We start from the raw sequence: 11,269 nt of genomic DNA on the forward strand, positions 1-11,269 counted from the left end.
GGTTGACAGATGTTGACTGTTCTATTTAGTGGCCACATGCGTTCAATGAATAAAAAATTTAATCATGGAGTTTTACGTGCCAAAACCACTTTCTGATTATGAGGCACGGCGTAGTGGAGGACTCCGGAAACTTCGACCGCCTGGGGTTCTTTAACGTGCACCTAAATCTAAGTACACGGGTGTTTTCGCATTTTCCCCCATCGAAATGCGGCCGCCGTGGCCGGGATTCGATCCCGCGACCTCGTGCTCAGCAGCGTTCAATGAATAATGTTAGTGTTAAGCTTACCAGCAAATGTCCACGAACAGGTGTTCTCCGCAATGTGATGGGGCAAGCCGTTGCAGTCGGTCGATGATCGGAAAAAGAAAGATGCAGAGAAGGTTGTAGCATGGCTGTGTGGACGGGTTACTTGGAAGGGATGCTCTGTACGCAGGGAATGGCGACGGGGTGGGGCCAATACATGTGGTGCCTGAGGAGGCCAGCTGTAATAAAGCGTGCGAAAAAGGATTCAAGAGTCAATGCGACTTCGGGATGCTAATGTGTTTAAGGCGGACTGTGCTTTTAGTAGTGATATGCCGGCATTATATGAATACGATGAATGAATCAACTTTGCAGCACAATTGCGAATTATTCCGAGTGCATAGATAAGGTAAGTTTGATGTGGTGACCAGATGGGGGGTGCGTATTCAAGCTTCCGAAGTGCGAGTGCCTTGAATGCTAGTAGTTTAACGTGGTGCGGTGCATGACGCAGCTGGTGTTTTAGGAATCCCAATGTTTGGTTAGGGGAGGCAGCAATGCGCGTTACATAAGCAGATGCGTTTTAAGTTGTACGAAAGAGTGACGCCGAGGTATTTAAACCTGTACACTTTCCCAAAGGTATATAGTGTTAGTAATATTATATGGTAAGTATAAGGGCTGATGGCGGCAAGTGAAGCACATTGAATTTATTGGGGTTAAAGGTCATTAACCAACTGTTGCACAAGTCGACAAGACATGTTGCACACGGCGAGAGTCAGTCTTGCTTCGGAGAATTCAGACATGCACCCTCTTTAATCCTCACTTGTTGAACCGTTTCCACAGGGGTGGCACACCACCTACCGTAAGTGGGTTCTGTTCCATGTGCACATGTCGTGCTGATCTCAACCACCTTTGTTGGAAGTGCCCCCTCTGCATCCCACCAAGGCTTCGTGCCCTGGCCACCATACAGCGGGGACACTGGCCTTCTTCTCTCCGGACTTGAGCTTGACCGGATACCACGTCTCTGGACCATGCCATCGAGCTCTGGCGAGCACTGCTGTTGTTCCTCCAGGACCAGGCGGCACCACCCGTCGGCGATCGGCTCTGCGACAGCCACAAGCGTCATGCGGCCCCCCACTTAGCTGCCTCCAGGACGTTCGTTAATAAAACGGAGGCAACCTTACCCTTCCCCTTTTGCAATAACACCCCTCCCCTTTCCACCGCAGAGTCTTCGGCGCATTTTAATGTGGAATAAACGTGGTTTTATTCATTCATTCATTCATTCATTCATTCATTCATTCATTCATTCATTCATTCATTCAAGTCTTGCACTTTACTAAGGTCATCTTTTAAAATACTGTGGTAGGAGTCACTAGTAATTACACGGTAGATTACGCTGTCGTGAGGGAACAGACGGATTTGAGAGGAAACATGAAGAGGAAGGTCGGTAATATAAATAAGAAAAAAATGGCTGTGGCTTAGGTAAGGTTAAGCCCAGGATGCGAAGCATACTAGCCTTTATTTTAGTTGTTGAACCACTGTTTAGCCTGGTGAACTGCTGTTGCTTGGCTATATTTGGTTCGGCTAGACGAAGAAACAACTCATGCATTACTTCTTCGCCTTCAAGAGTGGAACGCGACAGCGTTCCCGTCGACCCGCCAAGGGGTGTAAGACAATGGGCTACAGGGCAGCGACTACGCGCCCCGCATTGGACGCGGTGAGCGTCGAGCAAAGCAGCGTTCGGCGCGGCAACGAAATGTGCGCCTGAGCAAGAGACGCACGCCTTAGAAACAGCGCGTTTCTAAGGCAACACCGCATTCACTAGAGGCGCTTTTGTACCGCTTTGAAGCGTTGTACTCGTGGCTCAGTGGTAGCGTCTCCGTCCCACACTCCGGAGACCCTGGTTCGATTCCCACCCAGCCCGTCTTGCAAGCGTTGAGCCAAAGCCACTTCTCCTCTGTCGTGACGTCACGGTGTCACGTGATTTCATGGTCACCGCCGCGCCTGAGGAGCTGGGTTGAGCCCTCGTAATATGCTTCGCATAAAAGTAGGGAGCCTAGAACGCTACCTTGTGAGACACGAAATGTTATAGGGCGGGGCGTGGATGTAATTATTGACACGCACTCACTATGATCGGTTAGTGAGGAAGTCGATAACCCAATTTAAGATATCGGGGGGCAGGCTCAGCTGAAGGAATATCAGTAAAGGCGTTGGTGGGGTAACTTGTCAAACGCTTTAGCATAATAATAAAAAATGGCATTGACTTGGGTGTTAGCATCGAGGGCAACATGTACGTCGTTGCCGAACATAGAAGTTGCGCTTCGCATGAAAGACCCTTAAGCCATGTTGGGATGGGTGAAATCAGTTGTTAGTGTCAAGAAAGTGCATGATTTGGGTGAAAATTCTTGCTCCATTATCTTGCAGTGCAAGCAAGGCACGCTAGCTAGGAAAATTGGTCGGTAGTTAAGAGGTGAGTTCTTTCCTGATTTGCAGATTGGGACGACCATGCCGCTTTTCATGTGCTACGGAATAGTATTACCGATGACGAAGAGGCGAGCAGTACGAAGACGACGACGACGATTGGAGGCTAGCGCGGGCTGTTGCCTCTTGGCCAAGTGCGGCGTATTACGTTGTTAATATACTTGTATATAGCTTTTCATCTGCGTCTTCTTACGTAACATATCTGGTGGAGGTGCACGTTCCCTGTACCGTCACGGAGCTTCGCAGTGGACGGTACGTCGAGTCGAGCCTAGCTCCATGGCTCCCGGCGATGACAACTCGACTCAGCCGCCTCCGACACCTGCTGCCACTTCGACGACCTACATCACTCTCCCTGCTCCTCGTGATCCTGGCATATTCTCGGGCAAAGATGGGGAATACGTCGATGACTGGATCAGCCTGTACGAACACGTGAGCCGCAATAACAGGTGGGACCCTACTATCATGCTCGCCAACGTAGTCTTTTACCTCGGTGGCACACCTCGAGTTTGGTTTCGGACGCACGAAGAGGAGCTCACCAGTTGGGATTCGCTCAAGCAAAAGCTCCGAGACTTGTTCGGCAACCCCTACGGTCACAAATTTGCCGCGCAGAAGGCGCTTCCCGGCCGTGTGCAGACGTCAACAGAGCCCTATGTCACGTACATTCAGGACGTCTTGGCTCTGTGCCGCAAAGTCGATGCACACATGACTGAGTCAGACAAGGCATCCCATATCCTCAAAGGCATTCCCGATGACGCCTTCAACTTGCTCGTATTCAACAACGTCGCGACGGTGTATGCTGTTATAAAAGAGTGCCGCCGCCTGGAACTCGCTAAAAGCAGACGTATCGATCAGCAGATTGCCCGTTTGCTCAACACCCCAGCGACATCTTCCTGTGCCGACGCTCTTCGTCCCAACAACACTGGCGAAATTACCAAGATCGTACGGCTTGAGATTGAGGCCGCCTATCCGGCTGCCTTCGACTCCAGCCCCACCAACGCACCTACAGTCACTGTTTCCCTGATCCAGGCAGTGGTCCGCCAGGAGTTCGAAAACATGGACCTTCACACCATCTGCTCGGCCCATCGCCCTGATACCCATCCGGCTTCTTCGATTCCGCCCCGTCCCACCTCTCCTTACCCACCACGTTTCCGCAACCCAGCTGAATGGCGCACTGCTGACGACACGCCCATTTGTTTTCACAGCCGTCGCATCGGGCACATTTCTCGGCACTGTCGAAGTTGCTGGACTTCCCCGATCCGGTCTGCTTATACTGCCTACTCTCGCTCCTCACGTGGCCCTTCTCGTCGCTATGCCGCACGCTCCGATAATGCCGCGACTGACACTCCTGCGCCGAACCGCCCCTATTCTCGTTCACCTTCCCCCAACGACGACAATCTCGCTCTCCCCAGCCCCGTCGCTCCTTTTCGCCGACTCCCTTCGGACGCCCCTCCCAGCCGGAAAACTAAATGATGCAGTGCCTCGAGGTGACGCTGCATTGCTCCCTACGCCGCCAAATCCTCCACTGACGTTGCCCACTCATCTGAACCTTCTTGACGTACAAGTCGACGGTGTTCCTGTATCTGCTCTTATAGACACTGGGGCGCATTTGTCGGTAATGAGCGCGGACTTTCGTACACGCCTGAAAAAAATAATCACGCCTGCCACGACGCATGTTGTTCGTGTCGCCGATGGCGGAACAGCCCCCGTAATTGGTATGTGTGCCACCCGCGTCTCCTTCGCCGATCGTTCAACAATCGCACTATTCACAGTCATCGCCCACTGTCCCCACGACATCATCTTCGGCTTAGACTTCCTCTCCGCACATTCTGCTCTCATTGATTGTTCCGCCAGTACTCTCCGCCTTGACCTGCCTGTTCTGGATCCCGCTGAACCACACCCCAGTCGCCTCAGTTCCGTCGACTTCGTTCGCTTGCCCCCTACGGCACTGACTTACGTTGACCTAGTGTCATCCCCACCAGTGCCCGACGGTCACTATATTGCGGCTCCTATACAAGACGTCCTCCTTACACACGGGATCACGGTACCTCATACCGTTTTATCTATTACGGCTAATTGCGTCTGCCTGCCAGTGGTCAATTTTGGCTTGACGACACAAGTGCTGCCACGCGGGATGTCTCTGGCCCAGCTTTGCTCCTTCGAGGATCACTCAATAGCATCTATTGAGGTAGACGGCAATTCAGCCGATCCTCCTCTACCATCTCAGTCGACAACTTGTACCGTCGCCGACTTACAGAAAATGACTGCGCCCGACATGCCGTCCGAGCACGCTCATGAGCTCTACCGCGTTCTGTTTTCCTACAACGATATCTTTTACTTTAACGATCGTCCGTTGGCCCAAACTACAACTGTTAAACATCGCATTAATACCGGCGATGCCCCTCTTATTCATCGCCGCCGGTATCGAGTGTCACCGGCTGAGCGTCAAGTTATTCACGCAGAAGTTCGCAAAATGCTTGCCAAGAACATCATAGAACCGTCATGTAGTCCATGGACGTCACCTGTTGTACTGGTAAAAAAAAAGGATTGCTCATGGCGCTTTTGCGTGGATTATCGGCACCTTAACAGGGTTACCAAAAAGGACGTGTATCCCCTACCTCGGATCAATGACGCCCTTGACTGCCTCCATGGTGCTCGCTACTTCTCTTCTATTGACCTCCAATCCGGCTACTGGCAGATTGCCGTGGACGATCTCGATCGTGAGAAGGCTGCTTTTGTAACTCCGGACGGTCTTTATCAATTCAAAGTGATGCCGTTCGGTCTTTGTAACGCTCCTGCCACTTTTGAACGCATGATGGACTCCCTTCGTCACGGCTTCAAATGGTCCACCTGCCTGTGCTACTTGGACGGCGTCATAGTATTCTCCCCAACGTTCGCTACGCACCTCGAGTGCCTCTCGGCAGTCCTGGACGTTTTTCGTCGCGCCAGTCTGCAACTGAACGCATCGAAGTGCCAATTCGGCCGTCGCCAGATTACCGTCCTTGAGCATCTCGTTGACGCGAACGGAGTGCAACCGGACCCAGACAAGATCCATGCTGTTACGCACTTCCCTGTTCCGAAGTGTGTCAAGGATGTGCGCAGCTTCATCGGCCTTTGTTCCTACTTCCGCCGTTTCGTGAAAAATTTCGCGGCCATAGCACAACCACTAACCGCGCTTTTGAAAAAAGACGCCCCTTTCCAGTGGGGCGATAACGAGGCCTCTGCATTCTCGCATCTAATCGACGTTCTCAAAACGCCTCCCGTTCTGGCCCATTTCGATCGTTCTGCGCCTACCGAAGTCCGTACTGATGCCAGCGGTCACGGAATTGGCGCAGTGCTGGCACAACGGCAGCGCGGCAACGACCGTGTTATCGCTTACGCCAGCAGGCTCCTCTCACCCGCGGAGCGCAACTATTCCATCACTGAGCGTGAGTGTCTGGCCCTAGTTTGGGCGGTTGCGAAGTTCCGCCCATTCTTATATGGCTGACCCTTTTCCGTTGTCACTGACCATCACGCGCTTTGCTGGTTATGCTCACTGAAAGGTCCTACAGGAAGACTTGGTCACTGGGCATTACGCCTTCAAGAATATTCATATACTGTCACCTACAAATCTGGCCGACTACACAAGGACGCTGACTGCCTGTCTCGTTACCCGGTAGACGAACCTGAGGACGCTGACAGTAGTACCGCCAACGGCATTTTCTCTGTGCCTGCCTTCGCTAACATCGCCGATGAGCAGTACTGAGACCTACCGCTGCGAGCACTCATCGAGCGTCTGCGCTCTACACCTACCGACGCGTCCGTTAACCGCTATGTTCTCCAGGGCGGCATTCTGTACCGAAGGAACTTCCTCCCTGACGGATCTGATCTTCTTCTTGTCGTGCCAAAACATTTACGACCGACTGTGCTCTTTGAGATGCATGACGCACCTACTGCAGGACATCTTGGCGTAACCCGCACGTACGACCGCGTCTGCCGCCGCTTCTATTGGCCTGATCTCGCTCGCTCCGTCCGACGCTATGTTGCTGCCTGTGATACCTGCCAGCGTCGGGAAAACACCTCAGGTGCTATCTGCCGGTCATCTCCAGCCGATCACTGTCCCTGTGGAACCGTTCTTTCGTGTTGGATTAGACCTCCTCGGTCCCTTTCCCACGTCATCCTCTGGGAACAAATGGGTAGCCGTCGCAACTGATTACGCCACCCGATACGCTATCACGCGCGCTCTCCCCCACCAGTTGCGCCACTGACGTCGCGGACTTTCTCTTGCGTGGCATTATCTTACTTCATGGCGCCCCGCGACAGCTGCTCACTGACCGTGGTCGTAACTTCCTCTAGAAAGTTATCACCGACATTGTACGTACCTGCTCCACTCAACACAAGCTGAATACCTCATACCATCCTCAAACCAATGGCCTGACAGAGCGGTTAAACCGTACTCTTACCGATATGCTCTCAAAGTACGTTTCCAAGGACCACCACGACTGGGACATTGCCCTTCCTTACGCCACATTCGCCTATAATTCTTCCCGGCACGACACCGCCGGATTTTCTCCCTTTTATATGCTCTACGGTCGCGAACCGACCTTGCCCCTTGACACGGCACTTCTTCCTGCTTCGATCTCAACAAGCGAGTATGCGCGCGACGCCATCGCCCTCGCCGACCATGCACGCCAGCTTGCCCGTGCTCGACTGACGGACTCGCAAACCACTCAGCAGCGTCACTACAACGCCCGCCACCGTGCCGTACAGTTTTCGCCTGGTGCGCTCGTGCTCTTGTGGTCGCCCTCTCGTCACGTCGGACTTTCACAAAAGCTCCTCTCGCGATGCACAGGGACCTACCGCGTGCTGCGCCAGGTGACGCCTGTGACGTACGAAATTGCCCCTGTGAGCTCAACCTTGTCATCTACTGTGCCATCTAGTGATGTCGTGCACGCCAGTAGGCTCAAGGCCTACTACACTGCTTCCGAGTCCGGCCTTTAGTCGCTCCGGGACGGCGCTTTTGCCGCCGGGAGAAGTGCTACGGAATAGTATTACCGATGACGAAGAGGCGAGTAGTACGAAGACGACGACGACGATTGGAGGCTAGTGCGGGCTGTTGCCTCTTGGCCAAGTGCGGCGTATTACGTTGTAAATATACTTGTATATAGCTTTTCATCTGCGTCTTCTTACGTAACACATGCATGCAAAACGGCATGAAACGAGCATGCCGCTTTTCTAAAGCTGCATAAATGCGGAGCGTGCTTACTGTTGCAAAGGTAGCAACTGGAGCCCTCTGCTGTGGAGTCTTGCTTCGCGCGGGTTGCTTGTATCGTGCCCTGGCAGTCCTTCGTCTCGTCTCGGCCTTGCATGCGTATGTCTCGCTGTTGCTTGGCTGTCGCTACTGCGGTCGCGGCCATGTTGTACGCTACGTTGAACGCAAGGTCGTGTTCTGCGAGCAGTCGCTGTTTAACAGCTTCGTTCTGGAGGCCGCATACGAAATGATCTCGCATCATGATGTCCAACGGGAGCTGCTCGTCGCCAAAACCGCAGTCTTCAGCTAGCTTTCGAAGCGCCGTGACGTAGTCCGCAACCGATTCCTCGGCAGCCTGGTTTCTCTTGTAGAACAAAAACCTCGCGTATAGCTCTGAAGGCCTTGGATGCAGGTGCTTGCGAACCACCGTCTTAATTTCCTCGTAGGTTGCTGCCGTCGGTCTTGCTGGCTTCACCCGAGTTACGATGAGTCCATACGCTTCTTCGCCACAAAAACTCAGCAGGACGGCTCTTTTCTGTTCTTCTTTCGCTATCTTGTTAGCTTCGCAGAACATTTCGAGCCTCTCGACGTATTCGTCCCATGACGCGTTTGGGCCGAGACGATGCTCGCCGATCCTGCCGACGGCCATCGCCAACGCTTCCTCGCCGCCATCTGTAGCGTATCAGCCGGACACCAGGGTGGAACAGACAACGTTCACTGATGCAGTGCCCTTTATATAGGGGGATGAACATGTGATCTGCCGACTGCTGCTTGCGTGGCTGATAAGCAATACTCACGAAAGGGAGAGTGACACGGGATATCAGTATGCACCGGTATAAAATCCGAACCACGCAAACTGAACCATTCTCTACCACCAAAGTTGCTCAAAGGTTGTCTTTTATTCTTTACAAAATTATTCCTCGGAATCTTGAGAGCGGCAGCGCAAAAACAAACGAAGTAAAAAAAGACAGCATCAGCGCATATCCTTTATGTTCGCTCGTCTCAAACTGAAATATTAAATGTGCAAAACAATAGCAGGAGATAGACCCACGCAAGAGGCCGCATTTCTAGCAGAAAGCTCACCTTCGTGCATAGAGTTTGCAGCCAGCGTTTCCCGGTAAACTTTACGGTTACATAAGCTACAGTTGCCCGGAAGAATGAAAAGCAGTAAAGGGTCTTCGAACGCTATCGCGTTCCACTCTTAAAGGCGAAGCTTAAGCATCCTCCAAGTTTTAAAGCGACAGCGTTAAGGAGCTCGTGTCGCAGAAAAGCCGGCGTCGTCGGTGTCGGCGTCGGCGGCGTTGGCCATGAGCGATAAATCCCAGCAGGCCCTTCATGAATAAAGAACAACTTGCAAGATGGGCTGGGTGGGAATCGAACTAGGGTCTCCGGAGTGTGAGACGGAGGCGCTACCACTGAGCCACGAGTTTTTTTTTCTTTATTGCCACTGAGCCACGATTTCCATGCTTCAAAGCGGTACAGACGCGAATCTAGTGAATGCGGTGTTGCCTTAGAGGCGTGCGTCGCTTGCTCAGGCGCACATTTCGTTGCCGCGCCGAACGCTGCGTTGCTCGACGCTCACCGCGTCCGATGCGGAGCGCGTAGTCGCTGCGCCGAAGCCCATTGTCTTACATCCCTTGGTGGGTCGACGGGAACGCTGTCGCGTTCCACTCTTGAAGGCGAAGCTTAAGCGTTCTCTAGTTTTTTTTTTTGTCCTGCTTCTGTATTGTGATTTATTACTTGACGTTTCCTTTTTCGGTGAGCTTAGTATTCTGGGTACTCTTTTCTACAATATGTCAACCAAGGCGAACAAAACCAGATAAACTATATATCAGTGAATGCTGTTTAATATGAAAGCATTTCCATGCTCATGGCAAGGACAAAATCTTGTCCCTTGTCTTACCGCGTAAGTGTTCTCTAAAGAAGGCGCCTTTCGTGCTGCTTTTCATAGTCTATCTGCTTTCTTTTTTCTTCCTTGCTGCTCAAACGAGGCTAGAAAAACTACAATCGGGAATCAGTGAACCTGCTCATCCAACTTTACAAGTTGTGCAACCCTTCAACTTCCCTCTCTTTGTTTTTATAATTTTTTTTCTGTTTCAGTCTGCCCCCTTTATTGTTACATTTTCTTTAGGCTTATTTGGCAGCCGGGTAAGCAGTTGTTCTGTGTGATGCTGTTTTTTATTATCGTTCTTTTTTTATGATAATCACTGCATCTGAGGCAAATTGAAGTGAAATTCCTTTCCATTTTAGGGTTTTTTTTAATAGAGACTGGCCATAAGGCCTGGTGTTCGGCATATGTTATATGTGTGCTGTAAGGCTTCTGTTGTGCCTGAATTTCAGGAGTGCATTGTTGCATTTATTGTGGTGCATCCTTGCAGCCGTCACAACTACGCATGGCACTCTAGCTGGGGCCGGATTGCAAAAGAAGGTGCAAGAGTTGTGCATGCAACTGAGAGAGCAGCGTACATTACAGCGAGAGGAAGCATGTGTTTGTCCCGTCGTAGCACGGAGAGCTCGTCGCAACGATTATAACGTATGCCAGTAGGGTACCGTTTTGCGATGTTCACATGGTGGAGGAAAGAAAACATGGCGCCTCAGGTGCTGGTTGTTTAATCTGCCCTTCGCATTTTTTTTTGGCTTTGGTTCAGTATTTCGGTTAAGTCTGACAAGAACCGGTGTGGTTTCTTTACTTAACGAAGCATCGATCAACAAAATATGCGCTTTACAGTGCCTCAGATGTCGCTTTCGCGGCTTTGTCCGAATATCCGTCGAATGTACTTTAAGGTTTCCTTCACTGTGCGTTTGCTTTTCAATCCAATACGTTAGCGCCATTATTCCTTCCTATTATTTGTTTTTTTTTTATTTTCACCGCAGATTATCATCGAAGCCATATTATTACAGCGGCTCTTCAAACCACACTCGACGACGACCGAGAACCGAAACAGCCAAAATAAAACGATCTAAAGAGGGCGAAGTAAGTGGCCCTCAGGCTGCGCCAAAGGCGCTCGCACTTTGATATCAGTGGTTGGGCCTGGGATGTTTTTTTTTTGTTTTTGTGCGATGCTGCGTTATTATTGCCCGGAGAAGGCTTTCCTAAAAAAGACCAGAGTGAAGTGATGCAGCTGTCTACTGGAACCTTCGTTAGTCGCTTACGTTCCAGACGCTCGTGTCTCTCTTTCTATCTTTCCCTCTCGCATTTTTTTTCATGCGGGCCTATTTCTGTCTTTTATTTGCGTCATTCATCGCACTAGGGAGATCTGGTTATCTCGCAAAAGGTATAAAACACAGAAACGCTGAATGCCCTCTCCACTTCTACTTTTCTGTTC

The 11,269-nt window shown here is 51.4% G+C and overlaps 1 protein-coding gene across 1 annotated transcript; it reads right to left on the minus strand.

Annotated features, from left to right (window-relative positions):
- Positions 1-403: 403 nt before the first annotated feature.
- On the minus strand, positions 404-8,592 carry LOC139055771 (uncharacterized). The gene is made up of 3 exons (XM_070533315.1): positions 7,959-8,592; positions 1,097-1,339; positions 404-480 (listed from the first exon to the last, which is right to left on the minus strand). Exons 1-3 carry the CDS (start codon positions 8,590-8,592, stop codon positions 404-406), a joined length of 954 nt encoding a protein of 317 aa, XP_070389416.1.
- Between the last annotated feature and the right edge of the window lie 2,677 nt (positions 8,593-11,269).

This window comes from Dermacentor albipictus, chromosome 2 (assembly GCF_038994185.2).
Source record: "Dermacentor albipictus isolate Rhodes 1998 colony chromosome 2, USDA_Dalb.pri_finalv2, whole genome shotgun sequence".
Lineage (NCBI taxonomy): Eukaryota > Metazoa > Arthropoda > Arachnida > Ixodida > Ixodidae > Dermacentor > Dermacentor albipictus.